General features: G+C 43.4%; 1 protein-coding gene across 4 annotated transcripts in view; it reads left to right on the top strand.

Annotated features, from left to right (window-relative positions):
* LOC133549610 (ryanodine receptor 3-like) overlaps nucleotides 1-22,065 on the top strand; it is a 373,912-nt gene that overhangs the window by 63,419 nt on the left and 288,428 nt on the right. For all 4 annotated transcript variants that reach the window (XM_061895194.1, XM_061895196.1, XM_061895195.1 and 1 more), the window contains exon 2: nucleotides 20,878-20,997. In XM_061895194.1, the coding sequence (XP_061751178.1) occupies nucleotides 20,878-20,997 (120 nt within the window). The remainder of the gene's footprint in view (nucleotides 1-20,877; nucleotides 20,998-22,065) is intronic.

Consider the following 22,065-nt stretch of genomic DNA (forward strand, 5'->3'; position numbering starts at 1 on the left):
TTTACCTGTAGGGTTTTGCAATGTTGAACAAACGGCATACATCTATAATCTGTAATACCTTTTGCGCAATACAGAATTGTAATCTAGACAACAGAAACCATTTAAGCACAATGCGCTCTGCAGGGAAGTGGTGGACCATCACAACACCGCAGTGCAGTCATGCGTCTGAAATGATCCAAAGCAAGAAAATGCATATGGCAAGGCATTTTTTTCATAAATGAAGAAACAAATGTCAATTTAAAAAAAACAACAGACACCAACCCATTTCAGTTTAATTTGTTTTTGTCAAACTTTAAGTCATCCAGCAGCTATAAAATTATAAAAACATATTGCTGAATTGAATATATTTCTAATATTTCATTTTTAACAGTACATATATGTTGACAAGCATTTGTAGGATGGCGCTGTCGTGGAGTTTACAGTTACGGTAGCAGAATTAGCCCCGAACGGGCTAACGTAACGACTAACGTGTTACACGTCCGATTTGCCCAGCGACTCACTGTCGGAATATCAGTACTGGGATCCAGTGCACCACAGTTTTGTATTGTCGTTCGGTCCTTCGGCGGAGTGCCTTGGAAGCTATCGGGACACTTTTCTACCCGGCCCGGACTGTTAGCGGCGCCTGGGAAAGGAGCGAGAGAGAGACACACTCACAGTGACAGAGAGACAGAGACAGAGAGAGAGAGAGAGAGAGAGATAGAGAGAGAGAGAGAGAGAGAGAGAGAGAGAGAGAGAGACAGAGTGAAAAAGCGAGCAGGCGGTCTAACGAGGGAGGGAGGAAGATTGCGTGTGGGTCTAGTGGAAAAGCGGCAAAACGTTTCTCTGCTTGCATCACGCAAATGGCGTCAATGTTCGGCCCTCGAGAGCTATATACCACACCGTGATTTGTAGATTCCTTCAGCTCCGCACACAACGCTGTCAAGCGCCGTTCATATAAAACTTGTGGGTTGCACTAACATTAAACCTTAATATTAAGGTGGGGGCCGCAAAATAACGTCTCACGGCCCGTGGGCCGCCTGTCTGAGGCCACTGAGCTAAATGAATTACGCGCTCTATTTTGCTCACTTAAGAGACACAATCCTCGGCGCACAATTTTAGTAGCTCAGCTTTGTTTGCTGTCAAAGTTGCACATGTCTTAATATCCACAAAAACCTTCAGTAGATCAGGCCCTTAGTCTAAGCAGAAGACAATTTAAAAAAGCCTGGAAGTTTGAGCATTTTTTTAATTGACACAAAATGAACCATTACTAATTCTAAACAACAACAACAAAAATGAAGATTCTGCTCATATAGTGGATAGAGTGAGTCCTTTTTGCATTGCACATCCTTTTAAAACTTGGCTTCACACTTGATTTTGCCACTCATAACTCTTGCTCAGTGTTAAGCTGGTGTGTGTGTTTTGATTTTTTTGCAGCAACAGTAGAAAAACTCATCTCACACAGATAGGATGTAGACTAACATAAAACACATGCTGGTTTTCCTCACGTTCTGACCAATCACAAGCCTCTGTATGCTTCGTTGCACTCTGTTTTTTTTTATCCTGTTTATTCTCACTTGTTTTCCTCGCTCTTAATGATGTCTCCTTTTTTTTCATTCCTGTCACAAACATCTTCATTTCTCCATCACTGTCAGCTTTGGTACACATGTGTACTTACTACTTCTACTGTTGATAAGATTGCGCACTGCTGCCACTTAGCTGCAGACTTGTGTATCACTCTAACATGAATACTAGAGTGTAAACACGGAAGGAAATCTCTGTGGCCGCATGCGACCATCATGACCCCTTCAGGGGATCCCTACGCACTATTTGAGAAACACTGCCTTAGAGAGACATCTGTGACATTATTTTGTTTATTCTTTGGTATGTTGGGTGTTGTCAGTCATACAATGTATTCCGTTTTTGAATATTAAAATTTGCAATCAATATTTTCATGGGTGAGGCGGAGCCTACATATCCAAGCTTGTTATTAATTACAAAAAATGTAAACTCAGACAAACATACTTGCACTTGGATTTCCTATTTATCAGCAGACATTTTCAAAGTAAGCACGATGACCTTGGCAAGACTGCTACATTTCCATTATCTTATACTGAAATGTTTGTTTAAAACCTTCAGATCAGGGGTCTCAAACTCAATTTCCCTGGGGGACACTGGATGCAGAGTCTGGGTGAGGCTGGGCCGCAAGAAAATATTTCTTAAAAAATTTATTTTTAAATGTCTTCATTTTCATTTTCAACACAAAGTAAAATCAAAATATAAATGAACAAAATGAGATTTAAGTAAATAAGTCAGTCATAAGTAATAACAATAATAATTCAATTTCTCCAGTCAGCAACAATGTGTAAGGCAATGTAAATTAAACAATAAAAACAAAAATTGAAATGGTCCAGGTTATCGGGGACTGTTATTACTGACGGACAGGTGTCGCGGTTTGACTGCAGCCGGGCACGTAAAAAAACCCTCGTCTCCATGGCAACGTTTCTGTTGCGTTCACTCATTTGCCGCTTTTCCACTAACGCAGGGGTAGGCAACCCAGAACGTTGAAAGAGCCATTTTGGACATAAATAACACAATTGGCCCGCGAGCCGCGTGTCTGAAACCCCTGCTTTAGATGGATACATCAATTGGAAGACATTGGCACCACATCAGAAATCAGTACTTCCAACAACTCTCATGTGTCACTCATGCTGTGGGGTGACTGTCACAGTTATTTTGTGAATTCACAGGGAGTTTTGGGATGTGTGTAGTCAGCTACTGTGATAAGAAGTCGATGGCACTACACTTTGATCGGATGTGAGTCTAAGAGATACAAAGAGGAGGAGCTGTTCTATAGTGGGTTCCGACCCAAGTAAACCCTCATAATGAAGCGATTGGTTCAGCGCATTCACGTAGAGGAGAAGCTTTACTGTCACTATGCAAACATCTCCACCAATGTCATCGTTTCCCTGTGCATCTCAAGAGTGTGATTGGTCGAAAGCAGGAGAATACGATGATGCAGCTCTCAATGATATGCTTTTATCTTTCCTCACACAGGTCTCACAGTTAAATGGATTTCACACAGGTGTTGCAGTATGCACTCAATAGAGACAACAGGGTTATAGATTTAAACAAATTAAAGGAAGGAGGAGTGTGTGAGGGAAATACTATTGTAGAGTCAAATTCAATCTCAAGGTTCCCTTGAAGAGTTACCTCAAGCTCGAGTCATACCAAAGACTATAAAAAAAATGGGACCCATTACCTCCCTGCTTGGCACTCAGCATCAAGGGTTGGAATTGGGGGTTATATCACCATAAATGATTCCCGGGCGCGGCACTGCTGCTCCCCACTGCTCCCCTCACTCCCCAGGGGGTGATCAAGGGGATGGGTCAAATGCAGAGGACAAATTTCACCACACCTAGTGTGTGTGTGACTATCATTGGTACTTTAACTTAACATTGTTTTAGGATGATTTAATCACTCCATTTGAAAGTCTAGACCAGGGTGCCAATGTGTGTTTTTTTTTTTTGCCTTTGAAGTCTAACGGATCTGAGGATCCTGGCAAATAATACAATTTAGATTTTGGATGTTAATGTGATTACTGTGACAGAATGATTTTTATCCCAACGGAGTTATGTAGAATACTGTATATCGTATCTGTTCCAAGATATTGGTTCACTCAGATTTGTTTATGTGCAGTGAAGGGAAAAAACAGTTTTCATTAGAAAACATTTACAATTTGTAACATCCTGTCTAATCACAGTTACTTACTTGCTTGAATAATATAAATCAACTTACAAAAAAGACCCCTATACAGACTGGAGTTACTTTCCAGACCTATCCTTGAACTTTCTGTGTAGTAGGATTTATAGTAATTATACGATTTATATAAATTGTAAGACTGAATAAACTTGACCTACATTCTTATAAACTTTTCTCAAACTGTTACTAACGATTGCCGCACTCTTATAAACACCTGCTATCGTCTTAAACTCACTGCACACTATGTGCTGTGTACAATCTTACATGGGCAAAGTAGCTTTAGCCGCAGCTGCATGATTAAAACATATAACAAATAGGTAGTCATAATTTTAAACAAGTGCGTGAACCAATTTATAGTGTACTAAACAATGACACAAATGCAATTTTATTGTCACACTGTTGCACACGCGCAATTTTTAAATGTTTTACTTGGCTGCACGTCATTTATTTGCTCAAAACATGGTTGCAGTTTAATAAGAAGTGCACTATTACAAAAAATCTCCAATAATACTGAAAATACCATGCATGTACAGGTAGTGTTTCTGCTAATTCAAAAATGTGTTTCGCTTTTAAGTGGTATTTTAAACTTGTGCTTCAATGATATGAGAATTCATCACTGCAAATTACCTTGACTTTATGTCATGACACGGCATGATGTTGTTTACGGCGCGACCCCAAGCTGCAGGGATGGCAAGCGACTTGCTGGGAGAAGGGCTTTTTTTATTTAATAGGGAACAAAATGCTTCTCACAATCGTGGACAGAACCAAAGGTAGGAGACACACATGCAACACTAACACAAAACAATAATCCAGTACCTACAAGGAACAACAATTAAAACTAAATAAACCGGATTAACTAATGGAAAACAGTTGTGCTGGCAAAAAAAAAAAACAGAATAAAAAGTAAAGATGCAGCAAAATAAGGAAGCCAACAGGAAGAAGACCCAAAGTAGGAACACCAGTGGCCTCATGTAAAGCGAGTTGCGTGGCTTTCCTACTATATGGATGTCAATAAAATACATACAAATACATATGCAAGTAAATAAATAAATAAATGATAAATGGGTTGTACTTGTATAGCGCTTTTCTACCTTCAAGGTACTCAAAGCACTTTGACACTACTTCCACATTTACCCATTCACACACACATTCACACACTGATGGAGGGAGCTGCCATGCAAGGCGCTAACCAGCACCCATCAGGAGCAAGGGTGAAGTGTCTTGCTCAGGACACAATGGACGAGACGAGGTTGGTACTAGGTGGGGATTGAACCAGGGGCCCTCGGGTTGCACACGGCCACTCTACCACTGCGCCACGCCGTCTCAGTAAAAGTAAAAATTCAGATGTAAGAACATTTTCGAACCCATCATCAAAAGCAAATGTCTTTGTTACATCGCAATTGTCTTGGAATCCTCCTCAGACATGTGCACGTTTTTACATATGCAAATCATATTGAAAATAGCCATGTGCTTGAGCTCAGCACGTTCTGACCAATCACAAGTCAGTAGGAGGTGTTTCTTTCTCCAGTTTGAAGCAAACCACATTAATTGCTGTGTCTCAGCGAACTGTGCACAGGCCAAAAGTGGCTCTGGGAAATTATTGTTGCACCCCGTTTGAAAAGATAGTCACTACATTGATACGTAAAACATTAGAAGAGCTGGGTGACTCTGATTACCCTCAATTAATACGTACAGACCTAACTGCTAGGCATCTCTGCCTGTCGCACCTCCTCCAGTGCACTTCGAGGTCAGCTGCACGGTCGTCAGCTGGTGCCACCGTTCACTGATGTTTCGCCCCCAAGCCAGGACACCTCGCGGTGGGGGGGCAGTGGCTACGCGGGGACGTCTCCCCGCGCCACTCCCTGCAACTGACCTCACTGGGGTATTGAGCCCCAAGTGTTGTCCCTCCTTCTTAGCCACGTCCAGAAACTTGCCTTCTCTGCCTCCTCTGCCAACTCCTTGATGGCCTTCCTCAGGCTGGAACCGGTCATTCCCGCCGCACGCAGGAGCCGGGTTGCAGAACCTCCTACGAAGCCCCTGCATCCAATCTCCACGGGGTGAATGGACGCAGACCAGCCTCCCCCCTTGCAGTCCTCTGCTAGGTCGCTGTACTTTGACCTTTTGAACTCATGTGCTACTGGTATTCCCTCCTCCCATGGCACGGTTAGTTCAATGATGAGGACTTTCTTAGCAGCTGAGGACCACATCACAACGTCTGGTCTTAGCGTTGTCTGTATTACCTCAGTTGGGAAGACTAGCTGCTTGTCCAGGTCTACGCGCATCTCCCAGCCCTTACCAGGGGTAAGCAGAAGTGATGATCTTCCCTTCTCTGTCTTCTGTCCTACCTCACCTGGTTTGATGGAAGTGATGTTTGGCCAATGGGGATCTGTGGCGTTGTTTGCCCCGACTCTGCATCTCTCTAACAGCTCTGCCAACTTCCTCAGCACCTGATTGTGTCGCCACCGGAAGCGCCCCTGCGTCAGCGCGACGTTGCAACCTGAAAGGATGTGCTTGAGTCATGCATTGTCTTTGCTGCACAGGGAGCACTTGCTATCGCTTCCGAACCACTGGGCGAGGTTTCGAGGGCATGGCAGGGTGTCATACGCTGCCCTCACGAGGAAGCTTAGCCGAGATTGGGGAGTTCGCCAGATGTCGGCCCAGGTTATGACTCTTTGAATGGTATCCTCCCAGCGAGTCCATGCCCCCTCTTTTCCCTGGGATACGGCCTTGACCCGATACTGGTCTTGTGCCACTTGTGTGACCTCTTCCACCACCATGGCCTTCCTCTGCTGTCTCGTGGCTTTGGACCAGAACTGGACCGGTTTCCCCCATCCCAGTCCTGCCCGGCTGTCTTGGACTCTTCCCAGGATCTCCTTATATTTCAGCCTCGAGACAGCTTGGTCCACTTCTACCTGGGCCCTCCACTTTCGTCCAGTGCGGACAGTCACCGCTGCACTCTTCACAGCTTCGTCTCTTGATTCCCTCATCTCCAGTACAAGGCGAGTCTTCTCCTGCCTGTAACCCAGATTGATGGACTTTAGAGGAAGTTGCAGAATGTTCTTGCCAAAAAGACCTGTGTCCGAGAAACAGCGGGGGAGGCCCAGCCACTTCCTGATATAACCGTTGGCGGTGCTGTCCATCTTGCTGGCCTGAGAAGATGGAATTTCAGCTACTTTCAGCGGCCACATCACGCGGTGGAAAAGTGTGAAGTGGTAACACCAAACCTTCAGCTTCCCAGGAAGTTGGCTCCCGTCGATCCTTGCGAGCCCCTCTTTTAGTTGTTTCTGGACCACCCTCCCCATCTGCCTGTCCGAGAGCTCTGCTGTATACTCCCTCCCGAGGCTTCGGATGGGCTGCTCTGCCAGGAGTGGAATCTTCTCACCTCCTGCTGTGAAGACTGTCCTGTCATCTCTCACACCCTTCCTGATTGACAGGCTCCTGGACTTAGCGGGCTTTATCTTCATTCTCGCCCAGATGGTCAGTTCGTCGAAACGCTTGAGGAGTCGTGCTGTGCATGGGGCGGTCTGTAGGATACTTGTCACATCATCCATGAAACCTCTCAGAGCGGGGAGTCTTCCTCCTGACGGTGTTTTCAGGCCTCTGGCCATTTGCCTTGCTCCAATGAGTAACACTTCAAATGCAGCTACAAAGAGGATTGGTGATATGGAGCAGCCCATGGCAATTCCCACTTCCAACCGCTGCCATCCTGTCATGTAGTCATCCAATGAGAAGCACATGTGCAGGTTGTTGAAATACTTGGCTATGATGTTACTGACACACACAGGAACATGGAAGAAATTCAGGGCAAACTCAACCAGCTTGTGTGGTACTGAGCCATAGGCATTTGCCAGGTCGAGCCATACCACGTGGAGGTTACTCCTTTCTCTTGGCACGCTGTATCTGATCCCAGATCACGGATGCATGCTCAATGCACCCCGGAAAGCCTGGCAGTCCGGCTTTTTGACAGCTTGTATCGATGTAGCAGTTGTTGCTGAGGAAGCTGGATATCCTTCTTGCCAGGACAGAGAAAAATACTTTTCCCTCCACGTTCAGTAAAGCAATTGTCCTGAACTGGCTGATGTTGGTGGAATTTTGCTCCTTGGGGATGAATATTCCAACTGCCTCTTGCCACTCTGCTGGAATGGATTGCTTCTTCCACACAACACTCATGAGCTTCCACAAGATTGCGGTCACTTGCGGACAGTTTTTATACACCTTGTACGGAAGCCCGTTCGGTCCTGGTGCAGAGGATGATCTGGCTTTTTTAAGGACTTCTTTAATCTCGCTCAGCCTAGGTGGGGACGTGTCGAAAGGGGTCTCTGGGAGGTCTGGACGTGGCACATGGCCTGGTGAGCCAAGTGGTGTATCTTTTCCTGCATCCGTATACTGGTCCTTGATGTGTTGTTCCAGATCCTCTTTTGCGATGGACAGCTTGCCACTTCGCTTTTCGTCCAGGAGCTGACGGGCAAACCGGAAAGGATCCTTGAAGAAGTCTTTTCTTTCCTTCTCCTTTCGTTTCCGGCGCCTTCTGAGTCTATCTGCCCGACGCAGCTTGGCAAGACGCTGCTTGAGATCGTCCCATAGCACTTTGAGGCCTTCTTTTTCCTCTGCGGCTGCTTTCCTCCACCTCTTACGCAACTGGCGCCTGTTGATTATGAGCACCTCGATGTCCCTCTCCCTCCGTCCTTTGTGCCTCTGGGCTGTGGCTCGCTTGGTCTCATGCTCTCCGAACCTCTCTCTGCACTCCTCATAAATGATGTTACTCAGCGAGGTTAGTTTGCGCTCAACAGTCCCTCGCAGAGAATGCTCCAGTACCCCTCTCAGGTGATTATCAAGCTTACGCCATTCTGCTTGGTTTTTCGCCCTTGGCCACTTGATCTTCTTGCGCCTTTCTGGATGTTTGCGTTGGCTCTCTAACCGTGCAACTCTCTGGGGCACTGCATGAGTTTCGCTCTCGGGCGCTGCATTCATCTCCTCTACTGCTTCCACTGCCGTTTCCCCCTCAGCATTGCTGGGACCCTCTGCACTGTGGTTTGTCACCTGGCATTGGGTCTCTTCCGTCTGACCTGCCGAAGCAGCGCGGTTATGCTGGTCAGGAGTACTCCCACACTTCATTCTCCCTTGATGAATCCGCAGTCCTTTAAAGGAAGTCACCTTCTGCCACCCGCATTTACACTTCCGGAGAACCTTCTCATTGTCATTTTCCGTTCCGTTTGTTACCGTTTGATCCGTCAGAATAGGCCCATCTTCCATCCCGCCTCTCGGAGGGCCTTCGGGTTGTTTTTTCTTATGCCTTTTCGTAGTCAGTTGGTAGGTGCTTCCTCTTGAGGAAGCTAGTGGGTAAGGTGACTAGCCGCCCACTCCTGGTACGGTCTCTCCCGTCGTCCACCGGTCTTCCCCGATTGCCCACCAGACTTTCCTGGCTGCCAACTGCTCTTTCACAGTAGTCGCTGGTTCCCCAGAAGTGTCAATTAATACGTACAGACCTAACTGCTAGGCATCTCTGCCTGTCGCACCTCCTCCAGTGCACTTCGAGGTCAGCTGCACGGTCGTCAGCTGGTGCCACCGTTCACTGATGTTTCGCCCCCAAGCCAGGACACCTCGCGGTGGGGGGGGCAGTGGCTACGCGGGGACGTCTCCCCGCGCCACTCCCTGCAACTGACCTCACTGGGGTATTGAGCCCCAAGTGTTGTCCCTCCTTCTTAGCCACATCCAGAAACTTGCCTTCTCTGCCTCCTCTGCCAACTCCTTGATGGCCTTCCTCAGGCTGGAACCGGTCATTCCCGCCGCACGCAGGAGCCGGGTTGCAGAACCTCCTACGAAGCCCCTGCATCCAATCTCCACGGGGTGAATGGACGCAGACCAGCCTCCCCCCTTGCAGTCCTCTGCTAGGTCGCTGTACTTTGACCTTTTGAACTCATGTGCTACTGGTATTCCCTCCTCCCATGGCACGGTTAGTTCAATGATGAGGACTTTCTTAGCAGCTGAGGACCACATCACAACGTCTGGTCTTAGCGTTGTCTGTATTACCTCAGTTGGGAAGACTAGCTGCTTGTCCAGGTCTACGCGCATCTCCCAGCCCTTACCAAGGGTAAGCAGAAGTGATGATCTTCCCTTCTCTGTCTTCTGTCCTACCTCACCTGGTTTGATGAAAGTGATGTTTGGCCAATGGGGATCTGTGGCGTTGTTTGCCCCGACTCTGCATCTCTCTAACAGCTCTGCCAACTTCCTCAGCACCTGATTGTGTCGCCACCGGAAGCGCCCCTGCGTCAGCGCGACGTTGCAACCTGAAAGGATGTGCTTGAGTCATGCATTGTCTTTGCTGCACAGGGAGCACTTGCTATCGCTTCCGAACCACTGGGCGAGGTTTCGAGGGCATGGCAGGGTGTCATACGCTGCCCTCACGAGGAAGCTTAGCCGAGATTGGGGAGTTCGCCAGATGTCGGCCCAGGTTATGACTCTTTGAATGGTATCCTCCCAGCGAGTCCATGCCCCCTGTTTTCCCTGGGATACGGCCTTGACCCGATACTGGTCTTGTGCCACTTGTGTGACCTCTTCCACCACCATGGCCTTCCTCTGCTGTCTCGTGGCTTTGGACCAGAACTGGACCGGTTTCCCCCATCCCAGTCCTGCCCGGCTGTCTTGGACTCTTCCCAGGATCTCCTTATATTTCAGCCTCGAGACAGCTTGGTCCACTTCTACCTGGGCCCTCCACTTTCGTCCAGTGCGGACAGTCACCACTGCACTCTTCACAGCTTCGTCTCTTGATTCCCTCATCTCCAGTACAAGGCGAGTCTTCTCCTGCCTGTAACCCAGATTGATGGACTTTAGAGGAAGTTGCAGAATGTTCTTGCCAAAAAGACCTGTGTCCGAGAAACAGCGGGGGAGGCCCAGCCACTTCCTGATATAACCGTTGGCGGTGCTGTCCATCTTGCTGGCCTGAGAAGATGGAATTTCAGCTACTTTCAGCGGCCACATCACGCGGTGGAAAAGTGTGAAGTGGTAACACCAAACCTTCAGCTTCCCAGGAAGTTGGCTCCCGTCGATCCTTGCGAGCCCCTCTTTTAGTTGTTTCTGGACCACCCTCCCCATCTGCCTGTCCGAGAGCTCTGCTGTATACTCCCTCCCGAGGCTTCGGATGGGCTGCTCTGCCAGGAGTGGAATCTTCTCACCTCCTGCTGTGAAGACTGTCCTGTCATCTCTCACACCCTTCCTGATTGACAGGCTCCTGGACTTAGCGGGCTTTATCTTCATTCTCGCCCAGATGGTCAGTTCGTCGAAACGCTTGAGGAGTCGTGCTGTGCATGGGGCGGTCTGTAGGATACTTGTCACATCATCCATGAAACCTCTCAGAGCGGGGAGTCTTCCTCCTGACGGTGTTTTCAGGCCTCTGGCCATTTGCCTTGCTCCAATGAGTAACACTTCAAATGCAGCTACAAAGAGGATTGGTGATATGGAGCAGCCCATAGCAATTCCCACTTCCAACCGCTGCCATCCTGTCATGTAGTCATCCAATGAGAAGCACATGTGCAGGTTGTTGAAATACTTGGCGATGATGTTACTGACACACACAGGAACATGGAAGAAATTCAGGGCAAACTCAACCAGCTTGTGTGGTACTGAGCCATAGGCATTTGCCAGGTCGAGCCATACCACGTGGAGGTTACTCCTTTCTCTTTTGGCACGCTGTATCTGATCCCAGTTCACGGATGCATGCTCAATGCACCCCGGAAAGCCTGGCAGTCCGGCTTTTTGACAGCTTGTATCGATGTAGCAGTTGTTGCTGAGGAAGCTGGATATCCTTCTTGCCAGGACAGAGAAAAATACTTTTCCCTCCACGTTCAGTAAAGCAATTGTCCTGAACTGGCTGATGTTGGTGGAATTTTGCTCCTTGGGGATGAATATTCCAACTGCCTCTTGCCACTCTGCTGGAATGGATTGCTTCTTCCACACAACACTCATGAGCTTCCACAAGATTGCGGTCACTTGCGGACAGTTTTTATACACCTTGTACGGAAGCCCGTTCGGTCCTGGTGCAGAGGATGATCTGGCTTTTTTAAGGACTTCTTTAATCTCGCTCAGCCTAGGTGGGGACGTGTCGAAAGGGGTCTCTGGGAGGTCTGGACGTGGCACATGGCCTGGTGAGCCAAGTGGTGTATCTTTTCCTGCATCCGTATACTGGTCCTTGATGTGTTGTTCCAGATCCTCTTTTGCGATGGACAGCTTGCCACTTCGCTTTTCGTCCAGGAGCTGACGGGCAAACCGGAAAGGATCCTTGAAGAAGTCTTTTCTTTCCTTCTCCTTTCGTTTCCGGCGCCTTCTGAGTCTATCTGCCCGACGCAGCTTGGCAAGACGCTGCTTGAGATCGTCCCATAGCACTTTGAGGCCTTCTTTTTCCTCTGCGGCTGCTTTCCTCCACCTCTTACGCAACTGGCGCCTGTTGATTATGAGCACCTCGATGTCCCTCTCCCTCCGTCCTTTGTGCCTCTGGGCTGTGGCTCGCTTGGTCTCATGCTCTCCGAACCTCTCTCTGCACTCCTCATAAATGATGTTACTCAGCGAGGTTAGTTTGCGCTCAACCGTCCCTCGCAGAGAATGCTCCAGTACCCCTCTCAGGTGATTATCAAGCTTACGCCAATAAAATTATATTTTTTGTAACATACAACAAAATGTGTTTATAGAGGTGGAGTAGTGTTTTATTTGTTTCTGATGGGCACTTCAATAAACCTTAGGAGTAAAAGTTGACCCTTTTTTTCTGTGAACTGTTGCCCAGCACCACTTATGTGTGTTGGTAAAGTATCTTTCGAGCGTTTTGCTTTTATGCTGTGCTTATCCCACACTTGAAAGGATGTACCAAATGCTGAATGTGGCTTCTGGATTTCACTCAAAAGACCAGACCATTGTTATTTCTTTCCTTTTATTTTTCCTTTAATTTGCAACAGTTTCTCCAAACGAAGAAACAGCTTCTTTTTTCTTTTTAGTCTTTTTAGCAGTCTTTTTAGGTCAAACACCTTGAAAGACAAAACACCATAAGATTAACATGCTCTAAAAAAAATCAACCAATTATCAGTCCCATAATAATTTACAAGTGCAAGAAAATTGACTATTTTTTTCCCTTTAAGTTAAAACAGATTTTAAATAAATTGTCTCAACGTAAATACACCAAAGATATATATAAAATACATTTAACCTCAGAAACACAATAGATAATGCAGCAGGAAATCCAATATGCAAATAAATAACTACCAATATAAATGTATTATTAATTTGGCAGCGAAACACTGAATCTTAAATGCTGTCTACCGATAGAAAAATGCCCCGTTTCCTATGCCCTCATGATCCAATGACACTTTAAATTGAGCGACTTCACCCTCCTGATGAAGCAAACTTCTACAACATTTATCAGACCAAGCAAATAATACACATCAACCCTTCTTTACCAGCCAATAGTTACAGAAAACACTGTGTGTATTTAGCCTCCAGACTAAGCACGCTACAGCGCACAACTCCAAGCCACAACGACATCCTCGGCTCAGATCCCACATCAGGGCAAGAAAAAACTCAACCCAATGGGATGACAACGAGAAACCTTGGAGGGGGATAAGCGGTAGAAATGGATGGATGGAATTTGAGTTTATATGATTTTATGTGATTAATCCCACACATAATGTAACATACTGTATAAAAATCCCTAATTTCAAAACACAATTTGCCGAAAGGAAATTATCAAAATAGAAATAATCTTGTCCAGGATCAAAATACTGCCATTATAATACCTTTTTTTAGTTGACTTAACAGGCCTTTACTGAACAGGTTGTTGCAATCCGTGACTCGGATCTTCACATGTTGTTTATTTTTCCATCTTTGTTTCATTCTCTTTCTGAGCCACTTACTTCCTGTTTAGTCCATCACCATGGTACTCATCAGTCCACCTGCTAGTCTCGGTCCCCGCACACCGGCTACTAATTATCACCTAACTATATAAGCCAGCCTTCTTTGTTTATTCTTTCTGGGTTCATAGTTTGCTCTCACGCAACTGTATGTCTGGTATTTGATCATTTGCCTTCACGCAATTATTTATATTCTCGCTAGCTTCTCACGCTAAGCTTTTGTGTATTTCCATCTCTCACGCTAATGATTTTGTTTTTCCGTTTTTTGTGTGCCTTCGTTTTCTGTTTGCTATTCCAAACTTTTATGCTAGCGTCCTTTGTTTGTTTATCTATTAGCTCCAGTATTTTTGTTCTTTAGCTCCCTTTGTTACTTAAAATAAATTCTTTATATCTTACCTCGTACTGTATTCATTCAACGCATCCACGAAGGGACATTCCCGGCAGCGCTGTGCCGACCAGTCACCACACAGGTGCCCTAATTTGGCCAGGGCAAATTATGTATGTATGTATGTATGTATGTATGTATGTATGTATGTATGTATGTATATGTATATATATATATATGTGTGTATTAGGTATGCAGGTGTTGATTAATAGGGCATAAAAAGTAAAAATAAAAGTCACGTTACTTAGCCAATAAACGTTAGCTTACATTCAAAACTTACCGTTCTTTGTGCAACTTCAAATGTCGAACGAAGTTGGAAGTCGTTGCCTCTCCATCAGTAATGTTCGAAACGCATGTGCTGCATACTGCAAACCGTTTTGTGTTGACCACCTCATAATTTTTATACCCAAACAAAATTATTTTAGGTATCACTTTTTGTTCACTGGCGTGGGGTTTGGACATTCTTCTTCGTTGGTTTTCCTGCAATTTTATTGGATGATGGCTGTGCGATGAAAACAACATAGATCAGATTTGATTGGCTATTGTACTGACAGTGCACACGTTGACACACGCAACGCTGATAGACAGGTACACAATGAAAAATACGAAGCGCTCCCCAAAAACTTTTTAATTTTCGGGTTTTGGGGAAAGTAGCAAGTCATTTCAAGTCATGTCAAGTCAAAAGGCTCAAGTCCAAGTGAAGTCACAAGTCATTGATGTTAAAGTCTAAGTCGAGTTGCAAGTCTTTTTACATGTTGTCAAGTCGAGTGTAAAGTCATCAAATTCATGACTCGAGTCTGACTTGAGTCCAAGTCATGTGACTCGAGTCCACACCTCTGGTATGGGCAACTGAAAACTTTAGTAGAAGTGAAACTGTACCACTTTAGGGTTAAAGTCTACTTCTATAGTCATTAGCATGATTAGCGAAATAGTGCTGTATTTACAATAGAACGACCACAATTCGACAGACATCTTTACAACTATCTAAACAAAGACAACCTATGTTTTCTGTCCACCATTGACAACACCAGGGGATTCACTCAATGAATGTATGATAGATGTGTGATACATTGATGAACAACATTAAACACGAGTAAATATAGGGGCGGTGAAAGAGAGAAAGGATGAAGAGATTAGCTAGCCTCCCTAAGATTAAACAAATCTCAGCCCTCAGACCGGCTGAGACTTGACATATTGATCAATTCTTTTCTTATATGCCCCCAAGTTTACACAGAAGTGCGATTAATTTTAATCTGTAACTGAGTTGAATTACATTTCCTTATCGATCCGTCACTCCCAGAACATTCAGTTGAATAGTAAAATCAATTCGGGAGAGAAGTGACAAGTGCGATTGATTCCATACACAAATCTACTGTACTAAGATCCCAAATAACACGTGCTAAATACGTGTGCAAACTATAAAATTGTATGTACTATTAGTGGACGTGCTGCAGGTGATCTCCTAAAACTGTGCATACTATTGATTACAAGTACAAAAGTGGTGCAGATCACCCTATCTAAACGATGATTTAGTGTGCCTTTGCAGACACTTTTACTGCTCGCCCATTGCTTCATATGCTCCAACCTTTAGTGCAGTGGTTCTTAACCTTGTTGGATGTACCGAAACCCTACCAGTTTCAAATGCGCATTCAACGAACCCTTCTTTCATGAAAAAAAAATGTTGTTTTTTTTCAAATTCAAGACAAAGTTATATATTTTTTTTTTTACTGGTGCACAAAATGAACCGTGCATGAACATCACCTTGTTCAAAGAACAAAACCAACACAGTGTATGAACTCACAGCAAATTACACACCTGCAAATTTGTCATGTTCTGTGGTCATGTTTTGTTTAGTTATGTTCTGTTGGTTTAAGACTCTTTTTAGTTCCTGTTTACGCTCCATTGTTTTGTCACCATGACGACCGATTAGTTCACCTGTACTCATTTGGACTCACGCACTTGATTTGTTTAGGACTCACGCACCTGTGTTAATCATGTCACTATTATTTAAGCTTACAGTTGCCAGGTAGTCGGGCTGGCGTCATTGTTGTTGCGCCATGCTCTGTTCACTCTGGTTATGTATCGCTCTGCTAATTTCTTCCAAGTTAGTTTTGTTTATTCATGTCACGTTTAGCGAGTCTTTTGTTTCATATCCACAGCTCAGCCTTTGTGGTAGTTTTTATTTTTTAGACAAGTTTGCTCTCCGCCTTATGCACGCCTTTAGTTTGCACTTTTTTTTATAGATGAATTCAAATATGTCTTTACCTTCACGCCATGTCCCGTCACCTTCGTTTGCATTCCGGGAAAACCAACCACAGCATAGCCCCCGTTCTGACAAAATTAGTGGGACTTCTGCGGTTGCCGTATACATAATACGCAGATAGGGAGAAGTTTCTATTTACACGATTAATCGGGTGTGTCCTCATCTCCGTGGCGGAGGCCCCACCAAACCCCTGAGACCAACTCACCGAACCCCTAGGGTTCGATCGAACTCAGGTTAAGATTTTAATATTTTTTTTTTAAATTCAGTGGGCGCACAAATATAATTTGTGCCATCATTTCTTGGCTATACAGAAGTGCAATCTAGACACCAGAACCTTTTTTAGCATGCCAAAAATGCACCAGGGTGTTTTGATTGTGCTTATGATAGCGCGTCTGAAGAAAATTAATATTGCAAGATTTGTTATAGAGATATAGAATAGTAGATATGTTAGTAATACATCTCCTATATGATTCATATATCTCCAATGAAAATAAAAATTAACGGCATTAAAAAAAACAAAAAAAACACCAGCAAACACCAAAACGAATCAATTATGTTTGTAATTACTTTTTATCAGCCCCTTAGTCATTCAGCACTTAAATGGCATTGATAATAAATAATTACCAAAAGGCATTCCTGAATAGGTAATATATCCAATAATTATATCTCACAACAGTCCAAATATGTTGACAAACACACAGACAGAATATTCTCTCTCTCATTCATCTGTTTTTGCAGCGCGATTGCCTCCATTCCCACACAACCATTTGTGCCAGTTTTCACAAACATTCCAGATGTGCTAAAAATAGCGGCCACAGAAAAGTTTCAGCCTTGGTAAATCACATTGTGTGTACAAAATATATTTGCATCTCCTCCTCCCAATATTTTGGGCGTTCTGATAATCTGCATATATTCTGCAGAGACAAACTAAATGGTTTGTGCTCTAGATTTTCCTCATTTAAGAGACACAACCCTCCGTGCATCAGCTTAGTAGATCAATGCATGCGTTTTTAAGTTTGCACGTGCAAACCCAAACCGAAGCCACACAACTGGTGTGTACCTTTGTTTTGTATAATATAGTATAATATTGCATAAATGTGCTTCATAGCACAGTATTGCATTAGTTGCATTTTATTATTTGGTAGACCTCTGTATGCAATATAATTGTTTCCATTTAGTAAAAGTTCACAATGTGCTCAGACTTTCAGTATTCTACTGAACTGGCACTCTAGAGCACCAACTAAAACAAATGTGTCATGCACATCAGCGCCCTGAGGCTTTTGTCTTATCGATTTTCATGCAGCTCTTCCAAACACACATAGAAAAAGAAAATGTGTGCATGTGCATGTATTCAGACATGGAGTAGCTTTCATTTCCCTCTTTCATCATGCTGCACTCTAACACAGAAGTTTATGGATAATGCTACTTTATTACCATAGCACTCTACTCTCTGCACATTCTACACATTAAATAATGCAGCTGGCCATTCTACAACTAACTTCAAGTCCCATAACGCCACATATCGATTGATTTCTGCTTAGCTTGCTATTGTGTAGGTTAACTGTTTCCGGTTCAGCGTTCATAATTTTACACACCCTCACGTCATTTATACAACTGTGTTGTCAGATGTTTGTTTTGAGCAACAATTTGCAGAAGTAGTATTCGGCAAAGGGGATAATGAATGACGGATAAACAAATGACGCTGGCGGCGAAAACTTGAAGTAAACAATCAGGTCTGGCAGCCATCAACCATCAGTATTAATGATATTAACATGACCTGTCACATCAGGTCATATTCTGTTTTGTATTTGTTACTATTTATCTTTGGTTGAGGGTTTGTTCCTGTTCCACCGTTTCCTTTGTTGCCATGGGCGCTGATTTTCTGCACCTGCCTCTGGTTAGTGGTCAAGATGCTCACCTGGTCCTGATCACTAATCGAAGAGCTATTTAGACCTGCCTAAATGCCTCGACTCTTGTTTGCGACACGTGACTGTTTAGGTTTCATGGTATTGCTTTGTTTCATGTTTCAAAAATGCTATGGTAGTGACCTTAACGTTCTTTTGCCTTGCTTCTGATGATTAAAATCATCATTCTCACCTGCACGCTGCTTCCTGCCCATTTTTCTGTATTTTGGAGAGGCCACACCATGCCGAAATGTTAGTTATGTGGCTTAGATTTGAGATAATGCTGTTTGAATGCTAATTAATCAATCTACTTAAAGAATATGGCCTCAAAATGTTCACCTCCTTTTTACACTATTGCAACTCTAAATATTGATTCTTAATTGAACTGTTTTATAATGTACAACCTATTTACTTATTTCAAATCAGTTGAGAAAAAACCCCAAAGTTTATATATAAAAAAACCTCCAACGGGAAATACAATTTTAGGTATAATTAAATAACTAATTTTTATGGTATAATTTTACATAATAAATTAAGGTGTTTCATTGTTTTAAATATTTACTAATGACAGCGGTATTTAAGATCTGTATGTTGTGATTATGTACATTAAATGTATGGAATCCTTAAGCGCTTTTACAAAAATGTTAAGGGAAACAGCCTGTCCTTGACAAATATGGATTCACTTACTCTGATTACTAATTTTCTTTCAAATCCTGGAATGTTCCAATCAACTGATTCAACCTAATGTGCACCAAACAAACTGTGTAAATAGCCTTAAAGAGATTGGGAAAGCTCAGAGGGATCAGCCATGGATGTGTTTGATCATCACATTTAGAAAGGAAAACCTCCCAATTAGCCAGTCGAGGGAGAGGAAAATACAATGTCTGAGGGAGGCTGTGTGTTATTTGTGAGATTTAACTGTGTGGTGCACTTGAATGACCAGTTTCATTTCTGCAGCACAGCATAATGTGCTTTAAAAAAAGCAAATGATTATGCATCCACATAGGAAAATATCATCATGTGAAAGGTTGCTCAAGGACTCTTTTATTCTATACTTTTATTTTTACCAATTGAAGCAAATAAATAGATACAAATAAAAGTTGTGCTGTATTGCTGCAATGCATATTGTTATGTATATGTGCATAAACAAGTGTGGATGTAGGATGAAATAGTAAATCGCAATGCAGTCTTTGTTAGGGTTGTTATTGTTACAGTATCTCTTAAAAGTGAATGCACCCCTCACATTTCAGCTATCTTTTTTATTACATCTTATCAGGAAACAATACTATGGAAATTAAAACTTGATGTAGTGTAGAGCTTGTATAGCTGTACTATCCACTGAGCATGACTCAAGACACCATATTTGTCTGGTAACAAGTGAGTACCAAGATAATTGTGTCTCGCTCACTGTCAAGCATGGTGGTGTTTAGGAATGGGTACCTTTTTTACATTTGAATCGATACGATGCCAATTCCTGGTACCAATTTTCAGTGCGTTTGTGTGTTCAAATTGTGTTAATGCTAAAAAAAGAAAAAATATATATATATCAACATTTTCTATTGTACACTAAGCTGGGCTGTCCAGTTGTTATCTTGTTTTCTAACCCTTCTGTGTCGTATAGTATTATATGGTAGACTTTGCACACAATTGCAATTCGTAGACGTTAGATGACAGTTTATAGGCTACGGTGTGTTGTAGTAAAGAAGTAGTCTTTGCCATTAAGTTAAATGTGTCAATCTTGTGTTTTTAGTCCTACAAAGTATTCATACTGTAAGTATTGTATTTATTACATACCAGATGTTTATAATGTGCAGTAGTTTTGTTTTTTTAATGACCAAATTTGGAGGTCCTAAAATCACTGTGCATAATCAATAATGCACATTTTTAGCATGGCATGGAAAATACAATGTAAATTAGCATCGAGCTAGCACATTTTAATAAGTAGAGCCTTACTGTACTTTTGAAGACTTTCTTATTGCTTTGATGGTATGGAAAATTTTACAATTGCCCAGAGTCCTTACTGTGTGCTTGACTGCTTCTTGCCTTGCCAAGTGCTTGAGGCGGTGCTGAATCTTCAACCTGACATGACGTCACAATTTAACAAAGGTATCGAAAATTGGCACAGTTTGATATGTGAATTGGTACCAGGTAGTACCGACGGACTTTGTAAAAGTCCAAAAAGTTCCAAATTCAAAACCCATCCCAAGTGGTGGTACAATAGCATCATGGTATGGGGCTGCATGAGTGCTACCAGCACTGGGTACCTGCGGTACATTTAGAGAAACTTAAATTCCAACATGTACTGCGATATTTTCAAGAAGAGCATGATCCCATTCGTAACAGCTTGCATTATTAACCAGACTGGTAGAAAATAGACAATTCACATATTCCCTTTCTCTCATTACAATATGTTCGAAAAGGAATAGAAAGAGGCAAACCTTTTTCAATCCTACACCAATACTTGTATTTTGGACAAGTTGTTTTCCTTGTTTGATGGTTGATACCTTCAGCCTGCAATGCCTTTGAGTTTTGTCACAAATATCAGCTTGTTTGTGTCCACTCTCAGGGTTGTGAGGGGACTGACCACCGATCAGTCTCAAGGTATCCACTGTAGAAGTGTCGTGTACAAAGGATTTTATGTGGCCCTTTGCCCGACACTAGTGCACACTGAGATTGAGGTCTGTTTTCTCATGACAGGATGATGAAGTGGTGCTTCAGTGCGTGGCCTGCATCCAGAAAGAGAATCGAAAGTTCTGCCTGGCTGCAGAGGGATTGGGGAATCGTCTGTGTTACCTGGAGCCCACATCTGAGGCAAAGGTAGGAACACACAAACATGTATTCACACAAAATATATCAAATGAAAGATGAACTTTATTGGAATAAGATGACTCTGCTCTACTTCGTTACTAGACACAAAATGAAAACAATTTATTTAAAGTTGTTTTCAATTTCATGAGGCAGTTGACAAAAAGTGAACTGGATGAAGGTCTTATTCACTCCGGCAAGAGCTTAGTGTGATACACACATCCAATCCAGAAACCTCATCCTTGTGTTGCAACAAACAGTCAGAAAAGACAAGTGGAGATGCACATTATAGCTGGAACTGCATCCACTGCAGCCTTCTTTGAGCGTTTTTTGCAAAGGTCCAGGAATAACTCTGCCTCTCTGTGGGCTGTAGATAATTTGCTTGAATTACACCTGACATATTTGAAGGATTGTTTCGTAGTCATTGTTTTCATCGGCTGTAGGTGCATTCAACTTTTTAATATAGCTGAGTCACTTGTTTGTAGCTGATTTTGCATTCACTGGTTTAGCTGCTTCGATTTTATTTGCTACAACTAAACAAATGTGGATTGTGTTTTTAACCACTGAGGCAAATAGTGTGACATCACTACAACAGAACACCATTTAACTAATCATTCAAAATGAACGCGGCTCAAAAGATAATGAACGATGAATGACATCGCCTTTTGGTTTTGTTTCTTTTTGTGGCGGTTCATTACAGGACACATTTTTCAGTCAAACAATCTAGGAAAATAGCCAGGCTCCACCTTTCTGATACCTTTTCCACAGAGGTTTGTACTGCAACATAAGGGTCCAGGAAAATGTTGCAACACACTGAATTTAGTTTGGTACCGTAACAAACTGAACTGACTTATGGAGTTTGCTCAATTTGGTAATTTTAGTAAAGAGCAATCAAACTAACGCACCTACTTTAAAGTCTGGCTTGTTTGGCAGGTAAGCGCTCGGATTGATACTCAAGATCGTTACACGTACCCACCTTTAACACAGGGTGGGCCAGGGCATTGCACACGTTGTCACGGTTGTGGAGGCTTGGTGAGGAGGACCCAGTTGCAGGGAAGCAAATTGAAGGAACAAGGTTGT

Source organism: Nerophis ophidion, linkage group LG03, assembly GCF_033978795.1.
Source record: "Nerophis ophidion isolate RoL-2023_Sa linkage group LG03, RoL_Noph_v1.0, whole genome shotgun sequence".
Taxonomy (NCBI): Eukaryota; Metazoa; Chordata; class Actinopteri; order Syngnathiformes; family Syngnathidae; genus Nerophis; species Nerophis ophidion.